The sequence below is a fragment of the Haliaeetus leucocephalus genome, unplaced genomic scaffold, assembly GCF_000737465.1.
Source record: "Haliaeetus leucocephalus isolate CR32 unplaced genomic scaffold, Haliaeetus_leucocephalus-4.0 Scaffold0, whole genome shotgun sequence".
Lineage (NCBI taxonomy): Eukaryota > Metazoa > Chordata > Aves > Accipitriformes > Accipitridae > Haliaeetus > Haliaeetus leucocephalus.
The window spans coordinates 5875352-5898212 of NW_010972436.1; the positions used below are offsets into that span (position 1 = coordinate 5875352).

The following is a 22861-nucleotide window of genomic DNA, read 5'->3' on the forward strand; positions in this document are numbered from 1 at the left end:
CGGGCTCCATCCTAGTATCCAAGTAAGGAGGTTTTGGTCTTAAGTTGGGTTTAATAAAATAGTTGTATTTCTTGCATAATTATTCTCTACTACTTTTTGTAGGTACTGTAGTGAGAACAGTAGAGAGGAATGGGGGTGTAAAACGATACCGGCAGGACACTGCCTAGCTCTGGGGAAGAAAGCTGAGCAATGAAGAAGACGTAAGTCACCAGGCGGATGTACGCAGGTTAGTCTGTTAACTGTTACAGCGCTGTCCCAGTTTGCACCAATATGTGTCTACTCTTTCAGGTATTATTGCTCAGAAGAAAGAAACTAGTTTTAGTCTGATACTAAGGCAGATTATCTTCTGTCTTCTGCTTTCTACCTTCTATGAAATATTCAGCAGGGCCCGGCAGCAGCTGGCTATGGCTGGCTGAGATTTCCCTGGAGCACAGCCACCTCAGCAGGAGCCTTTTCCATGCCACCCTGTCCTTTCCCCATATCTGTATGAAGGGACACACCATCCAGACCACCCAAACTGAATGTAACTGTCACCGACCCAACACAGACCACAACCACCGACAAGAGCACTAGCTCAACTAGCTCATGTCCAGGCTCCAGCAAACACAGCTGAAAACAGGGGAAACACAATTAGTTCCTACGTAGTCCCCCTCAGTGTCTCCCTAATGACTCAGATGGGTGCTCTGGAGAGTCAAGTACTTTGATTTCAATGTATAATATTAGGTAAAAGAGAAAACTTAAAACATAGGAGCCAAAAGTTACTGAGCTCCAAATAATGTACTTAAACAAGGGGCCTGATATTCAAAATTGGCAGAAGGCTTTGTGAACCTTATTTCTTTTACAAGATCTTCATTATACTGTTATTATTACTACACTTTCTTAATTTTACCTTAGAGTTTAAAGAGCAAACTTGTGATATGGAAAACATGAACAAAAAAGTTCGTAAAGGCAATTCATTTCATATTGGTATTGACAAGCTGATATTACTTGAGTGTACGTAATATATTGCCAGGGATTGCAGTAATTCATCATTTGCTCTAACATTTTACTCACCTAAAGAAATGGGTACTTTCTGACACCAGGCTTTCTATGCTATGGAGTCAGGGCCGTCTGCTGTCTACAGGCTTTCACCACCCTTTGCGTGACAAACTCAGAATACCCCAAACCCGGGACACACTGCACATCTGGGACACCCTGCTCCCAGCACATCACGCTGCCCAGCATTGCTCCAGGAACCATGCCAGGGTGGAGGCAAGCCTTTGGGCACACCAGATCAACACATATGCATGTTCTGAGCCTTTCAGAGGTGGAGGGACTTTCTTAATGAGTGTCACGTATTTTGAACCTGAGACTTGGCCAAGCAGCAGGGGTGCTGGTTGTCAGTGTGACACGCTGAGCTTCGGACAGCTCTGCACTGTGAGTCCTTGTGCTCTGCCCTGGTCTTTATGCCATCAGGTTGGTGACAATAGGTCTTTCTCACACAGTAGTTTAGAGGCTGCCGTTGCTAGTGAAATTAACTTTCCCTAAACTAGACTGTCTAGAAGTTAGCTGTACAGTCTAAGGCAGTAATCTAAGCTTCCTCTGGAAGAAATAGAAAAATGATAGCCACAGCCAAATGGTGATTAATCCCTTCTATTTCAAAAACCTATTTTAGTATGAGATGAAACTCTCCAGAGGTGCTATCTCTCTCTGTTGACCACTGCAAGGCTCTAAATTACTAACCTGGCCTACATCCTTAATTCTTAAATTGCTGAACTCAGGGATAATGAATTCTATATTGTATTTCTTTACATTCAATTCTAAATCTCCCCATGGAACTTGCATGAACCGACCTGCTTGAAGACAGGAGGTCAAAGAGGAATTTTGTGCCTGGAATTTTGATTTTACATCTTACAGATGATAGCAATGACATGTCAGTCCCTCCCACAGGGCAAAATCCAAATAAATCTCTTTCCTGCTTGCATATGGCTCAGGTGGGTTACTGTACAGTGGTATACTTGGATTGGCCAATTGTGAAAACAGGTAGCCTGAGCTAACATTTCTCCACTTGAGACCCTGTTCAATAATGGTGGTTAATACTTGATTGTATCGGGGGGAAATACACTTGCAATCAAACACTTAAATAGCTTTCATTAGTTATTTAGATCTACAAAGCCCATTAAAAAGTGATACTTTTCAGTTTACATTTCAGACCCATTGTTTTGCTAGCATTAATTATTCACTGAGCCTTTGGTATAATTAAAAAGCATAAATTAGAATGTGGATGCAATAGCATTAATTATGCAGAGATGTGTTTCCCGGAAGTCAAGTGTTGGGGGCAAAATATTTTTATTTTAAACTGGTAAAAATGTAAGTTTTGCACTCACTGGAAGCCAGCCAAAGCGTAATTGTTTTTTGGGGTTCCTTTTTTTTTTTTCCCCCAGGTCTGAACTGTCAATTAAATGTTCACAGCCTGCTCCATCTTTGCTTCTGCTGAAGGAGAAGCCTAATTGTTTGGGGTGAACACACTACATTACTCTCTGTGAAGCACAACCGAAACTGCTGCTCGTGAGCATTCCAAACTGCCAACTTTATCTTTCTCAGCAGAAATTAATACAGTTCCCTTAGCATAAAGATGTTTTAAAATAGCAACAAGGCAGCTCCCAGGTGCATCCTGAGATAATCACAACTACCTCCATTGCCTTATTGCTTAATTATGCTTGTCTACCATGGCAAAAGATATAATTTCCTGCTTGCTTATCGATCAGAAGCAGGGAAATTGAATGCTGCATCACATACTTTAGAAAGGTCATGGATTTTTCTTTCTCTACAAAGGCATAAGAACTTCTAGCACTACACTAAATTGTGCGTAGTCAAATGAATTTTCACATCCAGACTGCTAATATAATTTCCCTAGGACTAGAGACCGGTGGTCAATCCTGGCATAATAAATATGATCACGTGAAAGAAAATCTGTAGAATTACATCTGTAGAAAACATATGTGATCAAGAATACCTGACTACTCCAATGCAGACACAAGAAAGCAGGAAAGATGCACCAATGTATTTGAACTGGGGACCACTGATGGTAATGAATACGTGTGTCACAGTCTCATAAACTTTATTTCGGATCATACACTACTTACTACTGGGTTAACATGTATACTTATAACATTAGTTAGCAGTTCTGTCTTTGAACCATGGACAACAGTAAGTGCAAGCTGATGTCAGAGATGATGCAGTCATTGTAGGTAAGAAGTCCTAGAAACCACGGGTTAACCACCTTCTATGTTGCTGGATGCAAATAGTATACTGTGTAAGGATAAATGAGTGCAGAATACACCTGAACGTATTTTTTTTCCTAGAAGCCTGCAAAATGGTTCCATATTATAGATTGTAATTACTTTCACATCAATTTGGCCCACAGAGGCACATAACTGTAATAAATGTTTATATATTGGATTAATTTAAAAAGAATACTTCTATTGTGCATTAGGCGGGAAGTGCTTTCACCTAGCAGCTACTTTTGCAGTGTGTTTTTTATTGTGAAAATGCAATTAATGGTATCTGACATTTCATTTTCTGATATAGGGAAAATCAATGAAAAATCCCATGTAACTGAGTTTTCTAGAATGTTGCCACTGACACCTAGTCAATTAGAAATCATTTATTAAATCCAGAGTCTGTAAGAGATATTTAATAGACTGCATGTGCATTAAAGTATGCTGATCTAGACAAAACAATACCACATTGCCTGCCTCAGTAACTGATAGTAAATATACCTCCTATGTTCAAATGGACTAAGGTGAAAAGTAGGTCACTTGATAGAGTAAAACATTCAGAGGCAGTTTTCTATAGACCCATGGATTTCTACAAATATAGTGGAATAAATGCATAGTGCTTGTAAATAGAACATAAGAAAAATATAACATCATTAGCCCAGTTTTGGTCACCTATTTCTAAATTGGAATGCAAAATTAGTGACAGAACAGCTAACTCACATTAAGGCAGAGCTCAGGAAGTGACAGACTGCTCCCTCTTTGGGAACATAAGCAATCAGAGTTGTCAGAGTTTGATAACTTAAATACAATTCTGTGAACCAGTTTAGATACGAGTACAAGTATTAAATACTGACGCAACTGCTGAGGTGCCTCTTGGGGATTCTCAGACTAGAGGTTAAAGGAGAAGTAGGACAAATATAAGGACATGAATAAGCTACAGAATTATATTCAACATGTAAGAATTTTAAGCACATTTTCATTAGTGACTCAGATGACAAAATGAACTCTGATTATGTGTGAAATCTATGAATGATACTAATTAACAGTACAGGGCATACAAATGCTTTAGGGACCAGGATCAGGATTCAAAATTACTGTAATAATCTTGAGATATGGTCTGAAATCAGCAAGATAAAATTCAGTAAGATGTGTGTCAAGTGCTGCACTTTGGAGAGGGAAATCACATTCACCAATACTAGATTGTAAATAGCTGAGTAAACACAAATGCAAGGGAAAATGTCCAGGATGTTAGAGTGGAACAGAAATTAAATGAAAGTCAACAATGAAAGTCAAGGCAAATCACATTCTGACATGTTAATAGTAGTGTTATATGTAAGATGCTGAGGGTAATGATTCCACTTGATTCAGTATTGGTGAAATGTCAGCTGTAAAATACTATTGGGTACTTCTACACCAGCAAATAACTTGGCTCCTGGAACCTGGCCCTCCATCATCCCCTCTCCACATGTGGTAGTTCATTCTCAGGCTTTCATTTGAATAACATTCAGTTCAGGGATCACACTCTACAGGCACCAAAGGTGAGACTTCATCAAGCTCTCCATGCCCTGTGTAGTTTTCCAACAACCATCAAACTGCATTCCTCCAGGCATCCCAATCTCATGGCCTTCCCCAAGGCAAGCAACATTTGCATGCCATAAAAACCCATGCAGCATCATGCCACGAAAGAACTACCCAGGCAGTGTTTTAACATAGCCCACAGACTTTTTCAGGCAGACTGAAGTAAAAATAAATATAACAACTATACCTAAGGGTGCCACACAGACCTGAGGAGTCTTAGGCCAAGTATGCCCTGGGATGCAGGGTGGCTGGCAGTTTTTTCTACATTGCTGGGCCTGAGAGACTAAGCCTGCTTGTTGGGGCAGACCAAAGTGCAGATGAAGCCTTTGAGGCAGTTTTGGTCCCCACAATTTGAGAAAGATGTAGCTGTACCTGGGAGATCCTTGAGCAGAACAGTAGGAATAAGAGGTTTAAAAGAGAGTTACATGCTTAAATTAGGCAAACTAGATTTCAATCTATAATTCATATTTTCATTGGATCATTCATGTGAGCACTTGTAAGTAACTTTTTTTTGAAGGAAATCTGTAGATCTGCCTGGGCTGGTACAGAACATCTCTGGGTGGTCAGGATTTGCACATGGGTGGGTAGAGACAGCAATTGTAGTAATTTCATTTTGAGTGCTCATTCACCACTTCTTCCTCATTCACCAATTCTTGGGATAACTGCTTGTAATTTTTATGACCTTATATCTTTTCCTCTGCAGCTACAGCAAAATAGATTTTCAAAGATCTCTAAAACTCAGTAGGTAGGTGATAGAATGCAGGAAGTAATCACAGTACTTGTGTGCAGTGTGAAACTTAAGAACCACGCAAATGTCCTGATATTAGGATAGGCAACTGAACGTCAGGATGGTTGAATTAATGAACTTTTCCCTGAATACTCTTTTTTTTTTCCCTGGAGAAGACTATGCTGTCTTACCTAAAGAATTTCCTAGGGAAGTTTAGCTGTGGAGATAGAATAAAAAGCAAGTCATTTTGTTCAGCTGCAATAGCGAGCAATACAGAACATTTTCATTTACCTCACACATGTTCTGCCATTCTCCACCTTGAAAACTCTTTGCATAGTTTCTGCCAATGTGGGATCTACAGTGAGGAGTTACAGAGTTATCTATCGCAAAGGAATTTTTTCTTCTTCAAAAGCAGTAAATACTGTCATTCTCAACTGACTTAGGGCAGCTCCTAACTTCTGCAAATAAATACATCTTCATATTTTTCACACTCAGGCAATTACTGCAGCATTTTCAATTATATGCACTTCCATTTGCTACTAGAATGCTGAGACCTGAGAAGTGCAATGCTTTTAGCAGGTCCTACATGCCTTTCAGAGTACAAACCTGCTGGAACTAATAGGACAGACGGTAGAGAGCTGTAACTTTAAGGAGTCATAAACTTATTTCTAACTTATTTACTATCAAAAATCATCAGTGCTGATTGGAATCAGCCTTATAGAACATATGAATTCAAAGAAAAACAGCAGCAGAGCGATTCTGATCTTCAGCAAATCTTTTGTATTCTAAGACACATTGCTGCTTCTGGTAACTTTATAAGGGACTTGTACTTTGAGATTTTCTAAACACTTTATAAATGGAGCATATAACCACTAAAAATCTTTGCTGTGAATATAGAGGGCATTTTTTAAACATCTCGATATGATTCAACATTTTCCCCCTCATTTTCAGAAACTGATGGAACTTAAGCAGCTGCACCTATTAGATTTTCTGAAAATGTGATCAGGAGTTGACTTGAAAAGAGAATTAGGTACCTAACTGAAAGTTATGTACAAAATTGCATGTGTTCAGTTTAATTTTAAAAGAAATATATAATAAAGTGAATTTGAGAGCTTAGATCATTTTTCATTGCAAAGGGATGTATTTAAAGAGCTTAAAGGAAATAATTAGCAAAAGGTAATTTCTTTAAGTGAACAAAACTGCCTGGAATGCCATACAGTACAGAAACAAGAGTTCTAGGATAAATAACCAGCTCAAAGGATATTAGGGGATATTAGAACTAGAATGGAAATAACATAAATAGGAAAGAAAGCTATATCACCCATTTCAAAAAATGAAGGGATAAAGTGGAGATCAGGGATGAGTGGTGTCCCTCAGGGGTCTGTAATATCTTCATCAATGACATAGGCAGTGGGATCGAGTGTACCCTCAGTAAATTTGCAGATAACACAAGTTGAGTGGTGTGGCTGACACGTCTGAGGGACAGGATGCCATCCAGAGGGACCTGGACAAGCTCAAGAAGTGGGCCCATGTGAATCTCATGAGGTTCAACAAGGCCGAGTGCAAAGCCCTGCACCTGGGTTGGGGCAACCCCCAGTTGAAACAGAAGATGATGAAGGATCTGCTCCCATGTATTAGCCAACTAGTGAGATGCAGGTGTAAAAAAAAAAAAATATAATATTTGATACAGCAAATGTGGTATTTCCGAAAAAGATAGGGAATTACACTCAAGTGTAAAGACTAAATGAACGGTACATAAAGACTTCACTATATTTAGGGTGGAATCCAGAAGGTTTCTCATCAGCAGAACAGACTTAAGAACAGCCTTCACATTGAAGTAGGGGGTGTCATTTTAAGATGGAGCATGATACATTTATGAAAAGGAATATACAATGTGGTTTGGTTGACTATGCTAAAAAAACCCTAGATTTGATTTGAATATTTAGGAAAATCTACAGTTATACTAAATCTGTTTAATGATATATAATGCTGCCTGATTTTTATCTCTGAGCTTCATTGTTAATCTTTGTCCTATATTAGTGCTATGATTAACATTTGATTTATTATTTTGAAAGTATTTTCTAGGTACGAAGTAATTAAATAACAATTTCCAAATACTAACTCTGCCATTAAAATAAATAAACTTGTTGTCATTCTCTAACTAGAGCAACAGCCCCCAAAAGATGAAGGGATATGACTAAAGGACAACCTGACAACTCAAAGGGTGTCAGAACTGTCCGGGTTGCGACACGGTTGTAGAGGCTGAAATGATTTCTGGGATAAGGGTGGAAATAAATGTGATTTTACTACTGTTAGGATTATATTCTAGGCATTTAAAAGCAAATTCTAAGAGACTCATGGGTAAGACTCAAAAGACAGAAAATTATAGAGGATCTCAGAATGTTTCCAGCTACTCTGCAGATATGGTGACTGGTGTGACTGCTGCAAATCTAGACTCCCTACTAAGGCTTCAGCAAAATTACATTTCAATCTGACTGTCTTAAAATGTAGATAGAATAGAAATGTTTTTTCTAAGTTGGACAGAAGAACTGTTCCTGTTACACAGAAGAAGAAAAAAAATACATCACTCACTTTTTCCTTATAGTCCTGCTTCTCTGCACAAGTGTGAGTCCTTCAGTGAATCTGATTTTGACATTATTGTCTGCCTTCCATTTGAAGTCAATTCCTTCAATTTGTTCACTATTTCATACTACTTTCTCCTCCTCTCAAGTCATCATTTCTTTTACCTCTTTTCTGATGAGTGAGGTATTATCAATTAATCTGAAGAGTTAGTCCTCCATTTATCTCTTACCATTCTCATTTTTCCAATTGCAATTTTTAGAGTACAATGCCCGTTCCAGCACAGCATTTAATAGATTGTGTGATGTTGTATTTCTTTGTCTGACACCTCTTTTCAGATGAAACTTACTTGACATAATTTAAGATCTTTGTATGTTTTGACCTAAAACCTTCTTCTATAGAACACAACGGAATTTAACTTACATGCAGTGTCTTTCATATTTGAGTTAGCTAAAAACACTTTAAAATAATGATATTGATCATGCAGTAACTGTGTAGGAAAAGACAGTATTTGTTATGAGCACAGGAATAGTTATCACACAACTCATCCGAGGCTGTTAGAACCCTTTTTTATTAAGTGCCTTTTTCATAAAATACAGGCTAATGAGATCAGATAGCTTTTTATAGTCTTTAATACCAATAACATTAAACATTTACATTGTCTCTCTTTTAATATTGTTTGACTCCTTCTTTGCAGATACCATAATATTAAAGCCAGTTCATGTAGACTAGTTCAATATCATAAATGATGCAATATGTCTAATATCAACGAGTTTCTATTGCTCATAGCAACAGAGAATAATTGTTACTTTTATGATAAAATATTAATAGACTTTTAGTAAATCCAGATTGATCAATTTATTTTCTTATGTATGTTTGCAATCTACTTCAGAAAAATGTCTTACAGGGTAAGCATTAATCATATATTTGAATTATATCTATACTGTCCACCTTCACTTAAAACTTCCCCATAAATTACTGCCTTATCATTGCATTGTGTAGCATTTGATGACATGTTTTTAATCAGAAAGCAAGGTATTTCTGCACATTAGCTTTTCATGCATCCCTTTTTGCATTTTTTTTTCCCAAAGAAGCCCAAAACATTGATTTATCAAAGCTTTGGCTTTCCACAGCACTTGAGGTTATCCAAGTGAAAAAGAAAGAATTCCAAACTGCTCTATAATGTCCAAATGGAAAAAGGAAGGTTACTTACACACACATATACATCTCTTCCTCTGCCCCTCCCCAAATGCATTCATGCAAGTTGGAAAATTCTATATACTTTTTTTATTAACTCTGCAGTTTTATACATGCTACAATTCTGCTGATCTAAGCCAAAGCAAAAAAATTCTTTTCATTCATCTGCCAAATGAAAGTATAATATTTGCATTCTGACTGAAAAAATTGCATGGGAAGGGAGAGAGGAGGAAGATAGGAAGGAATGGAGGGTAACAGGAAGGGTGGAACAGAGGTTGGAAGGAAGGAATACTTTTTATAGCTCTTTTTTAGACAAATGCTTATGGCTCGAAACCCACACTACAGCACACCTGGCAATTAAAAGTCATTTAACTTCTAAATACAACTGGGCACTCAACTTGCAGATTAATGGCACCATTATGCTAATTTCCAAAGTAAAACTCTATGCCATTCCATGCTTAAAAGCCATCACGCAGTAATAATTGCTGGGTAGTATCCCCTGCACCCGAAGGGAAACAACTACTTTCCAAAATTACTTCTGTGTGATGACTTAGGAATATGTCCACAAGCAGAAGAAAGTATTTACTGACATATCTAAAGAATTGACATGAATACTTGATTGTTGACTGTAGAAAACAATTCTTGATGGAAGACATTAATTCAGCCTCTGTCCAGCATCTCCAGACTTAAAATTGAATTAATGTTAACTAATCCAAAACCTCTGTGCAATGTCTATATTCTTGCATCACATCTTCAGTTCCAACCATCCTCTAGGAGAGAGTTTTCAAGATAAAGTGCTAGTTTTTATTCTCAGCATGAGGAGTTCTTCTCAGCAGGGAGGAGGGGATGCATTAGTGAAATGAGTGGAGACACACAAGAAGTGATGGCTCAGCAGCAATGCTGAGCGCTGCTGTAGATGGATGTGACGCAAGTGCCAAATGGTTTTCTTCACAGTTTCCATGCTCAGTGTACATCAACTCCAGGGGCATACAGCAGAATCCTTTCAGCCCATGGTATCTTGCTCGACTTACAGCTGATCCTGCATGACTTTGTGGCTTTGTTCACTTTCCTCCTATTTTATTTTTTTTGGTCCCTCCTTACCTTCAACTTACAGCCCATGGCAGAGACAGAACTGTGGTCCTACCTGGCAGTTTTTGTGTTTACCAGGCAGTATAGTCAGTAGTGATGTTAATTAATCAGCTGTGAGTCTGCAGTGTGTTTGATTACTTATTCGTAGAAAAGAAAGAAATTTTAGTCAGAATATATGATTGGTGCAAATTCCTGGCCCTCATAAGAGTGTGGAGAAACTCCCATGCTCATGATCGGTTAGGACACCTTGGTGCCACTCACCAAATCCTCTTCCTCTTCTCTCACCCAGGGTAAGGACATATTGCAAAATAGCATGAACGGCTATCTAAAAATGTTTGCCTCAAATGCTCCACCCAATCCTCACGTCTCGGTGCGGTCCCTCCCCAGAAAGTGGGTAACAAGAAACCAGAGGTGCAGCCACCTCCACCTCCAACCCAGGGTCTAGCACAGTCCAGTGTGGCTGGAGTCAATGGAATTTTTTCTACTGATTCTAATGGGAGCATAAGATCCAGCTATAACAAGCATAATAAGTGGAAAAACAAAACAAACAAAAGAGAAGGTAAAATTTAGATCCAGGGGCATTTCCTGAGATTATTAAAATTATTAAAAGGGAGGGTGAGTATATTCTTGTAGAGGCAGATTTGAAAAGAAATGAAGATGTGGAAAAGGAAAAGAATAACTCTTTATAATCAAAGACTACATTTTTTCTTCTGGGATATTTTTGAGTAACAGACTAATATGGTACCAAATTGATAGCAAACTTCTATTGTGCTCTTGAATTCACTATACACGACTGTTGGTATTAGGAATAGCATTGTAGAATACAACATGCAATTTAAAATAAATATGTCAGTGTCTGGGGCACAAAAGATCTTAAATAGATACTTTGTTGAACAAATAAAAGATGATCCATCCTCATCTCCCCTCACATGAATAAACTGTATAACTGTATAGAGCTAATTCTGTCACAAGTACTTGGTTGAGAATACATTACCCAGACTTAACGAGCACTTCTAGTGCTGCCACGGAGACCTGAGGCTTCCTGAGACAACAACTCAAGCAGCTGATTACAGCTTGATGCTGTTTCACGAGGCCTCCTGGGGTGTCAATTAATGCCATGAATTTACTGAACATAGTGCAACACTAGAGGTTCTTGATTTCAGAAAAATGAGCTAGGGTGGTGTGTCTCAACTTGAAAGAATATTTCTGGCTTCACCATCACCTATTATAAATACAGGTGGGGAGTTCTCAACTCCAGGAGTACCATCATTAAATTTCCTGCCATACTGTGTCACATTTCTTAAGAGTGAGTCTTCTTAAAAAAAGACTGAATTTATATCCTTTACAGACTCTCTGGATTCTTCTTTATTTTTGAACCATGATTCTGCATTAAATGTTTAATGATTTTAATGCTACATAAGTGAACAGAAGTACTTTGTAACTTTAATTTTAGATCACCTGCTAGCACAACCACCTGTGTTATAAAACAGTGCACAATCTTATTAGATAACAGATTTGATGGTGTATTTCCTTAATGAATATGAATACAAGTGCGTGAGCTCTCTAACTCTTGATCTAATTAAAATAGACAACTCAATGAATTAATGATGACACATTTCCTCCCAGTATTTAAAACCTACATAGTAAACTGCCTGTTCTTGTACAAAATACAACAAACAAAAAACCTGCTTATAATCTCACTGGCTTGCCGCTGGCTTCACTAGAATAATATTTGGTTATGTAACTGTATGTATGAAAGCAGAAGCAAACAAACAGTAATTTTTGTCTGGATGATGCTTTTAGTCACATGGTTTAGTTTTAGGTAATCCTGCAAGAGGCAGGGAGTTGGACTTGATGATCCTTATGGATCCCTTCCAACTCAAGATATTCTATGATTCTAGCAGCAACATAGTCCTCTAGTACATTGAGACTTCACTGAATGGCTACAGCATGAGAGAGTCTGGGGACCACAATCAGTATTTTGCGTGATGTCATGTATATGCCTGTAATCAACATGAAAGTAATTTCTAAACTATTGGGTAACTCGGACTGAGTTGGTATTTACAATATGAATGAAAAGTTTAACAAAGAGTTAATGTGGATGGACAGAAAAAAAAAAGCTGTGCATAGCAAATATATTAACAAGTTTAGGGGAAGTATTTTACATGGTCTGCTTCTGTTAATTGCTTCCCTTCTGCACAAACTTTCATGCCTCAGTCTCTAAACCTCATTATTTTTATACATCCCATTGACACTTCATTGCTTACATTTTGTTTTAAAGCAACTTATTCTGATACATTTCCATCACTGGTGATTTTGGTCTAACTTTCATCCCTGAGCAGCTTTCCGTTATGCTGTCAATATACTGTCAGGAAAACCGAACAGAAAATTGGCCAGTATGAGATTTGATGTGTTAATGTGAAGCTGGATTCTTCTGAGCTGGCTCACACTAATGTCCATAGCTGTCTGACAGAACGTGCACACTCAGTAGTGCAAGCTTTCACAACCATCCCCCACATATGTGGGGAATAACACAAGTGCACTGTAGAAATGTCCAGGGAATAATATTTTTGTCAGGTGTCATCGCCTGTATTTAGAGATATTCTCCTTCCTTTCTAAAACAAGTACTATGCTGTATGAAATTACTAAAGCAGAAGTTCTGACTTGATTCATTAGGGCTATGACTAGACCATTTGGGAAGCAAGCCTATAGTGATTTAAAAACAATCAGACCTTCATTTGCATCATGACCAGGGTGACCAGGTGAGAGTCAAACTTCATATTAGCAGTTACTGCTGTCCTGCAAATTTTATTTTTCCCCATTTGAGAGGAACACAGCTTTTAAATGCTGGACACTCAATCATATTCAGTGACCTCTATATAGTAAATTCCAGTTATGAATTCAGTACAAGATATTTTTGTATATTCAAAATAATCTATTTTGTTCTAGTAGAATAACTGTGACAAGCTTTGCTGGCATTACTGTATAAGTTTTATATAGGGAAATAAAAAGCAACTATGTCCATATGTGATTTATATGGTCATCTCTGTCTTCATCTCTAAGTCCATTTGTCATATGGTTGCATAAGCTTATATTGAATATTCAAAACATTCTGAAGCCTGACTGACTCCCTCACTGACTGCAGTGCTAGGACTTTGGCCTCACCGTACTCAACTTTGCAGCACTAAACTTGTATGTGCCTTGCTGCATACTGGAACCTGTAGAGCTGAATTAGGTGTCACAGCTTCCTGTTATGAGCCCAGCATAAATCCAGCACATTTAATGAGACAGTATTAGGAAATACCAAGAGAAAAAATGGAGTTTTATGTGTCCTTCCTTCAGGCATTTGGATGCTTTTCTGAAATTAAATAGCTAAGCAATTCCTCACAAAGTTTTTGGCCCCTCTTTCATGTCTTGCCCATGTAAGGTGAATTTTCTGATCGAGTTGGGAACATGGCACTGCATTTATTCACATCCCTTTTCTAATCACTAGGAGGACAGAGGAGCTCAGTACAACACTATACACTTCTAGCACTATGGAAAAAGTGAAACCAAGCAGTGAGATGACATGAGTAAAATTTGCCTGCAGGTTTGTGGTTGTGCCAGAAATAGCACCCCATGTTTCAGCCTTAGCCCAGTGAACTGCATGACTACATCTTCAATAATTTTAGTGAGAGAAGTTATCTAGAAAGCATGGAAAAATATGACAAAGAAGATGAAGATGGTTGGAAAATTAAGGAACAAATGACAAGGCACTGGAGAAAAGGAAGGAGAAAATATAACCATAGAAGATGAAAGAAAGAAAATCTTCATACTAATTATCTAGGTGAAAAAAATCCTCAGTGTGTTGATATACATGCTTCAACCTTTCTGTCTGTTTAGTTTATATAGTATGAATAGTTTATCTAGTATAGTATATATTGTATAACTATGAAACTATACTATAGTTCCATCTAATATACATATTACATGCACTATATTATACTATTACATCGTTAGTACAATAATAAATTTATAATGCTATATATACCTCAATTTAATGCTAATATTAATATAATATAAATAAATATACTATTACCAGTATTTGTTTTACTGTATTGTTAATATTTTAAATTAATATATTACCTTATTATAGATAATATAACATAAACTGCTATATAATATAGAAATATATTGTGTGAAATGGCTACTGATATTTCAAGTCACAATATTCCATTACATATCCAAGTTTCTGTATTAAAAGTTTTATGATTAATTTCTATGTTAGTATCATTCACATAGCATTGTGTCACTGAGGATAGGCCACCTGTATTATGAACTGAAACCAGAGCTTAGATACATAAGTGTGACTTCGCAAGAAACAGAAGTTGGCATCACTAAATCTAAATAATGTTGCAACATTACACTATGCCACAAGGAGAAATCTAGCACTATCTCTGCTACGAACTTGGCTCTGCTAATGAGCTGCATTTTCACAAATCACTTCAAGTAAGCCTATGGTACCATCACTTCATGCGTAGTATTAGTATCTTGGAATTTACAGCAAACTGCAGATTTTATGGGAACAAATATTTTAGATTAGTTTGAATGTACAAAATTCTTGTTTGCAAGATTTTTGTTTTTACGGTTAGTGCTGAAAAACATCTTTTTGCAGTTTTCTTCATTTTTACTTAAGGTGTCGTAGAAGAGGAGGCTACTTACAATAATGAGAGTTTATGACGAGTTACATGTTCTAATAATACCCACATTTGTCCCTTGTTTCTCTGTTTCAGATTTTAACTCGGTCTGATAATGAATATCACAATTTGTGGTGTTACTCAAGATAAAACATGCAGAGGTCAATGAACTGAAGTAATTTCTATAGTAGTTACTTTTTAAAAATTTCTATTCATAAAACTCATACTTAAATCCTGGCAATCCTTATCACAACTGTTCAAGATGTACTGTTCTAAAACAAGCACTTGCTTGGTTATGCATGCATAATAAACCCTCTTACTGAATTTGCTTCTCTTACCACTTCTTCATTTGCAAATGTAATACATGCTTGCATGCAGAATAAGATAATGAAATTAATGTCATGCTTATATTTCCCATAAACAAAAAAGGAGTCAGGATACAATAAAATAATGGAAAACTAAAGTGACAAAGCAAACAAGATATTCATACAACAGGCACAAACCCAGCCCGTTTCATATATTACTTTATTCAGAAATTATACTCCTGCCCACAAATTTATCATGTATCGAAGAAAAAAATCTTTTTTTTATACTAATTGCTCACCAAGATGTTTTCTGAAGCTACCTCATTTCTCCTCGGATCCTGCATTTGATAATTAGTTGTATTGCCCTGAAATGTAATGATGTGACACTGGCATCTAATTTTGGATGAAATTCAACCCTGCATAGAAAACCTGCTTATAATTCTCTGCACTGCCTTGGGCAAAAATTAGGATCTTGACTAGTGCGCTGCACTGGGATGAATTCCATTTGCAATGAGTGTCAGTGTGTAGATTATGAAGAAGCTTTTCAAAGTTACTAGAGGAAGAGCAAGGGCTGCGTATTGTCTGTTTGTGCCACAGTTTTAAGTGGTATTTAGCTTATTTTTCCCTTTGTTTGCAACCTCTAGCAAAATAAGCAGATGGGAATTCTGCGTTAGTATTGTCATGCACAACAGTGGATCCACATGTTTGCATTCATCTTCTTTTCATTGAAATAAGACTTGTGTCTTCTAGTCTCTTGAGTTGTCAAGGGCTTCTGGGCTTGGTTGGACTCTAGGACCCCAAAAGCTGCTGACATGCTCTTATCAGATTCTAGAACCTTGTGTTTAAGTACAGTGTAATCATTGCTCTGGTATAACAGTGTGGGTAGTCAAAGTATTTCAGCCAGGGCATCTCATACAAGAGACTCAAGAATCTTAAGGCAAAAGAAAATTAATGACAGCACAGAGATAAGAAACTTAAAATAGCTAAGTTTGAGGTGATGTGTTTTATTTAATTTTTTGTCTATTTACACTAGAAATAAAAATCAGGCCTTAAGCAGGGGTTCTTCAGAGAGTGTGGCTGTCTCTGCATTAGCATTTTGGATCAAAGCAGTAGCGAGCTTTTGAAGCAAACCTAAAAGCCTTCTCCACTTCCTACAAGTCAGTTTGGTTCATGCAGCTGACTTTCTTTCAAGGGAAACTACAGGAGAAGACCTGCCATGGGTGCATGACCGTGGTGGGTTGACCCTGGCTGGATGCCAGGTGCCCATCAAGGCCTCTCTATTGTTCCCCCTCCTAAGCTGGACAGGGGAGGAAAAATATAACAAAAGGCTCATGGGTCGAGATAAGGACAGGGAGATCACTCAGCAATTACCATCACAGGCAAAACAGACTCGACTTGGGAAAATTAGTTTAATTTATTACCAATCAAATCAGAGTAGGATAATGAGAAATAAAACCAAATCTTAGAACACCTTGCCACCACCTCTCCCTTCTTCTCAGGCACAACTTTACTCCTGCTTTTCTCTACCTCCTCTCCCCCAGCAGCACAGGGGGATGGGGAAGGGTGGTTGGGGTCAGTTCATCACACATTGTCTCTGCCGCTCCTTCCTCCTCAGGGGCAGGACTCCTCACACTCTTCCCCTGCTCCAGCATGGGGTCCCTTCCACAGGAGACAGCTCTCCAGGAACTCCTCCAATGTGAGTCCTTCCCATGGGCTACAGTTCTTCATGAACTGCTCCAGCGTGGGTTCTTCCATGGGGTGCAGTCCTTCAGGAGCACACTGCTCCAGAGTGGGTCCCTTGCAGGGTCACAGGTACTTCCAGCAAACCTGCTCCACCGCGGGCTTCCCATGGGGTCACAGCCTCCTTCAGGGGCATCCACCTGCTCCGGCATGGGGTCCTCCCCAGGCTGCAGGTGGATATCTGCTCCACCGAGGACCTCCATGGGCTGTAGGGAGACAGCCTGCCTCACCATGGTCTTCACCATGGTCTGCAGGGGAATCTCTGCTCCGGCGCCTGGAGCATCTCCTCCCCCTCCTTCTTCACTGACCTTGGTGTCTGCAGGGTTGTTGCTCTCACATGTTCTCACTCCTCTCTCCAGCTGCAGTTGTGCAGGTTTTTTTCCCCTTCTTAAATACGTTATCCCAGAGACTCTACCACTGTCACTGATGGGCTCGGCCTTGGCCAGCGGTGGGTTCTTCTTGGAGCCAGCTGGCATGGACTCCATCGGACAATGGGGAAGCTTCTAGCAGGTTCTCACAGAAGCCACCCCTGTAGCCTCCCAGCTACCAAAACCTTGCCATGCAAACCCAATACAATGCCAAATGTGCTCCAGCCACTAATGGAAACATAAAGGTCTAAACTAATGACTTATTCTGCAAACACCTTTGAGCCACATGTGTGGTGAGGACAACTTCTCCAAGCGTGCTGCCTAAATCTTGTCCAAAGCAAAGTCTCTGAACTACAAGGTCAGTGTAGGTGTTGCAAAACCAACCGTTTCAATTCACAGATCCACTCCTACTCTACAGAATTATTATTTAACGTAGACAAGGCCTGGGTACATGCTAGCCAGAGCAGAATAGGATCCCTTTCTTGCAACTTCCCCTATCAGGTGCTCTACCAAATTTGGCCTTGATTCACCTGAACTCAGTAAAGCACAAAGGTTTTGCTACACATCAGTAGGCCATTTGTCAGCATACTGTATTATACAGCACTTCCTTGGTTGACAGCTGGGTTGTTAGGCTTCTTTATATATTTGGGGGTTTGAGGGTTTTATGTTAAAAATGGGAACAGTAGCTTTCTGAGTCATGTTAATACAAACTCACTCCATAGCCCACCCATTAGCCTGCATCCAGCCTGGCACCAAGGAGATGGGGTCAAACACAAGGGTTGCTCTGTGCAGAAGTGAAGGACAGTCCATTAGCAACCTGTAGCTTTAAAATAGTGAAAAGAAAGTGAACGCCCAAAGTGAATTTGCTTCCTCTTGCATTCAAGAAAAGTGTCATCTATAACTTATGCGTTAAGGTCATTATGTTTAGGGACTGATTTTTCTTTTCCATCAGAGACACCAAGTATGGCTTAGGTTCTATAAACTGAACATTTTAATAACACTGCAGTCAGGTCAATTGAAGCAGAACGGGTACAGAAACATTATCAAGCATCATTTCAATAGCGTGTGGCTGTCTTCCAGGGGTGCAAATATCATTACAATATAGCAAAGTAGTCTATGAACTGGATTAGCTGAACAGCCGTTATCAGCACTCAGGAAAATAATATCGGTGACAGTGACTTCACCTGCATGAGTGGTTTAAATGTCCTGCCTTTCCATACTGATAACACTTGGCACCACTTGCAGGCTGAAGAAAGCATGACTTTGTTTGATCTAATTATAGAACCATAAAAATTTTTGATAGAGAAGAAAAGACGTACACTCTAGGTCATCTTGTCCATCTTCCTGTCACTGCATGACTGTAAGTTGCATGCTCATGTACCTGAAGTGTATTAGAATAATACCCTCTTTTTTTCTCTTCTGTGCTTTTTTATTGGATTTATTGCGTAGATTTTCGGTCTCAGAGCAGCTGAGTTCCCGATAGCAATGCTATTGGAGTCTTTACACAGGGCAAATATTAGTAATTTGTTTTGGCAGAGAAGAATAAGAAGAGAGATGGTATTTTTAGAACTGTTCAAAACATTTTCTTCTGGGGTTTAATCTCCCCAGCACGGGATGTCTGTATGGAGGAGTACACTTTGGATTCATATGGGCAGGTGCTTGCCTGCAGTCCAAAGCTGGCAATCTGGCTTGGAGGCAGTCAGGGAATTTATACTGCCAGGTGGATTTTGAAGTGATTCAAGACAAAGAATGGTTTAGAGACAGAATTCTCATTAACCAGATTATGCTTTCTGTCCTCTTAGTTTGCTTTGCAGTATCCACAGTTAGTAAGTATATGTTAAACATGCTCTGTACACTATATACAGCATTAACCTATAGTAACAGAGAATTTGTTGGGGTTTTTTAAGTTTCCTATCCATCCCCGCAATGTTTTCTTACTTGGGGCGGTGCTGTAGTAGTCATTTGATTGCTAGTATAGCACTAATTTTACCCTAGTTATAGGAATGGACTTTCACCAGCTATAGTTTTGCATGGGGTGAATTCTAATGTAAATAATGATGTACCATACATACCATGGGTAGATGATTTGGCATAGAATTGATATAGCTATAAAAACATGTATCTATTTATAAAAAAAAATACCAATAAAATGCCATCATCAGCTTTGAATTGTATCCTCAGATTTATCTGAGGCTACTGAGAAACATACTACAATACATTATCAGGCTGTAGAGTCACCTGCTATGTGTGCACGGTAGTAAGCTTGCACGGTTCCATTAGCTTGCTCAGTTTTGGCACAAAAAGATCCAACTACAAATTCAATACAAGGGCAAGAAAAGCTGGAAAACAGGTGCTGACCTTTGGCAGCCACAGAACATTTCCACACTCCACTTTCCGTTATCCTGGAGAGCGTTCTCATTACCAGCTCCAAGAAAAGTTTTCCTAAGAGCAGTAAGGCAGAAGGCACCGTAAGGATGCTAGCTCCCAGGGACTGCCAAAGCATTACATGCAGCTACATGACAAGATAGTCATACTGAGCACAAACCCGTGTAGTCATTAGTGCAGGTGTTCAGAAAGGTATTCATTTCATGACTAAAACACCTAAGGATGGGTGTCTAAATGTGCATTGTCTAGGCTCTCCTATTACAGTCAGTTGAGTGCTGGGGTTTGTTTCTGTTGCTCACACACATCCAGTGCTACCTGATATGTCCTTAGTACTGCTCTGTAAGAGATCAATCTGCTTTAGATCCTATCTATCTCCCACCCTTGCTGTAGCTTTTACCCTAGATGCTGACAAGGGCAACTGTATCTAACACCTCATCAGCTGAGCAAGTGGGCTGGGAGAGAAGGTTCAGCCAAATCTGCACTTGGGATCTACTTCAGAGCAACATGAGCTGTTCTCTAGAAAAAATGGCCTGTGCTGGTCAGAGGCTCAATGTGGGATTTTGAGTGCCTTTTGAGATGCCTGTGGTTATCAGGACATCCACGTAGGGTTGTCTGAGGCACTGGACCCTACTTGAGACTCACACCTTTCCAGAAGAGGCATGTGGGGAGCAGGTGAAATATCCTTGGGCATTGGAAATGTCACTATGTGAGGAAGCTCAGGCAACAGAATCCTGTCAATAGCACGTGTCTAGACCCCTAAACTTAGATGTTTCAGTCTGGAGATGAGTCTCATCTTGGAATGTGGATCAAGTGCTTACAGCTAAGGGAAAAACTGAAACCTTTTCAAATCTTTTCTGCTGACACCTACAGCTGACAAGGGAAAGAAGTCAGCCTTGTCAGATTAGGACATGAATTTGGAGACTTTATTTTTTTGACTCCCAATCTTTAATAACTTCAAAACCTGTTCTGCGTTAGGTTGGGGGAGCTTGTATTCCTAGTAAAGCATCTTAGTAAAAACTTGTTATTGCACTGTCCTGTTAACTTCACTGACTATCCACTGAACAGAGGAAAACCATTTTTTTTAAATCCTAATTTTCAGGTCATTTATTACTTTGAATTTTCCAGCATCAGTAGAGACCAAGTGTCTCTTCACAGGTGGGATGTCCCTTGACAGCCCTTCTCCTTGGGGACAATGGAACTGTCAAGTGAACAATGAGTGAGGGACAACGTTTGTTCTGCAGCTGCTCCACCACAGGTAATTCTCTTTTATATTAGATTAAAAGGAGAGTGACCAGTGTGACCCCTATCAGTGTTCAAATAATGTGAAAACCTGCTTCTGCAAGTTATTTTTCACCATAAAGTAAAAAAATCGAGAACTCCTCCTGTTAATACAGGGAGAGTAAGGGTTTGTAATGTGCTATCACAGTAAAGTAAATGGTATGAGAAAGAGACTCTTCAGAATATTTTGTCTGTGAGGATAAATTTGTTTGCATAGCTACACTCTAGCCACAGGGTATTTTGGTTAAAAGAAGAGGATGGACTTTTACCAAATTATAGTTCTGGTGATATTTCATAAAGGTCTGTTGGACTGTTTGGGGGATGCCAGAGTTCAATGTGTGTTATATAATCACACGGCATACCTGTAATTTTTTCCTATGAATACTTGCAAGCATTGCAGAAATGAAAATAGTGATTGCACTTTAGGTAGGCAATTTTCAGTTACTACGTACAATAGCCTAGATAAAATCAATTTCATATGCATTACTTCTTAAGAAGTCGACACAGACCACTGAAGTCTTAGCCACCTTGACTGTGAGACTGCTCAAAATGACATTATCAAATTTTTTTTTATAATAATAAGAATAAAAGTGTTTTGATTTTTTTTTTAGTTCTATTGTCACTCAGATAGTGTTAAATATTTTGTTCAAATAAATTCCAAAAGCATTTCTCTTTTTTCATACAGACTGATGGACAACACAAAAAGAGGAGTCTACTTTTGAAAATGCAAAATGCTAAGAAAATAGAGTTCCCTTCAATACTGTAGAGATCAATACTAGACATGCTATCTCTAGTGCTCTCTATCTTTATATGGCTGCAATCTGAATAAAAGTAACCTCTCCTTCCTAGAACCTCTGACCGAAAGCAAGAATTCTGTTCCAGGGAGTCAAAAATAGTGAGAGAAACTGAAGATGTCTTCGTCCTGTGGCTTCAATAGGGCCACACATTAAGAATTCAGGCTGACAAGCTGTGAGGTAAGACTGGCTTCAGCATTTGCAAATTTGGTTCCCCAAAAGGCACTAAACACTGACAAACCTTTTGTCTGAGCCTTTCTGTGGTCTATGGCAAATACAGTTCTAGCTAGTTTTTACAATTATTCATTAGCTGTGCTAATTTGCTGGGCCTAAGACTCCTTTCTAGTAGCTATAGAAATACTACATATACGCATTTGTAGAACATTAGAAAGATTATGTAAAACACCACAAATGAATACCAAGAGGCGAGAACAAAATTTCAATGTAAAAAGCTCTATTGGGGACAAAAAAGGGTAAATGCCACATCCTGGGGAAAAAAAGGTACAGTTAGGAAACATAATGTAATTCAATGATAAAATAGCTAGAGAATTACTGAATCCGGAGAGAATACAAATAATCTAATTTTAAAAAGGGAGTGAATGAAATGTGCTGGCAGGATCAAAGAAATGCACTGTTACTGACTCAGTCATTTTATTAAACTTCTGAATGTTTTCATGCTTTTTAATTTAATCCTTTGTGGTCCTGGCACTTTCAAGCAGGAGTTTTTCTACCTTTCTCATGAGGTTTCATTTTTTCCTCAGGATGATGCCAAGACAGGAATATTCTGCCACTACATTGTGACTGGGGCTGTTCTTCTTCAGAGGCTTCTCTAGAGCACTTCCTTACTGTTATGCCCTAATTTTTATACTTTCTTAATACTTCAC

At 38.7% G+C, this 22861-nt stretch overlaps 1 protein-coding gene across 1 annotated transcript in view; it reads right to left on the reverse strand.

Moving 5' to 3' along the window:
* Nucleotides 1-22861, reverse strand: part of ZNF804B (zinc finger protein 804B) — a 103888-nt gene that overhangs the window by 29853 nt on the left and 51174 nt on the right. Inside the window, exon 2 of the mRNA XM_010562620.1 lies at nucleotides 439-609. Within this exon, the coding sequence (XP_010560922.1) occupies nucleotides 439-609 (171 nt within the window). The remainder of the gene's footprint in view (nucleotides 1-438; nucleotides 610-22861) is intronic.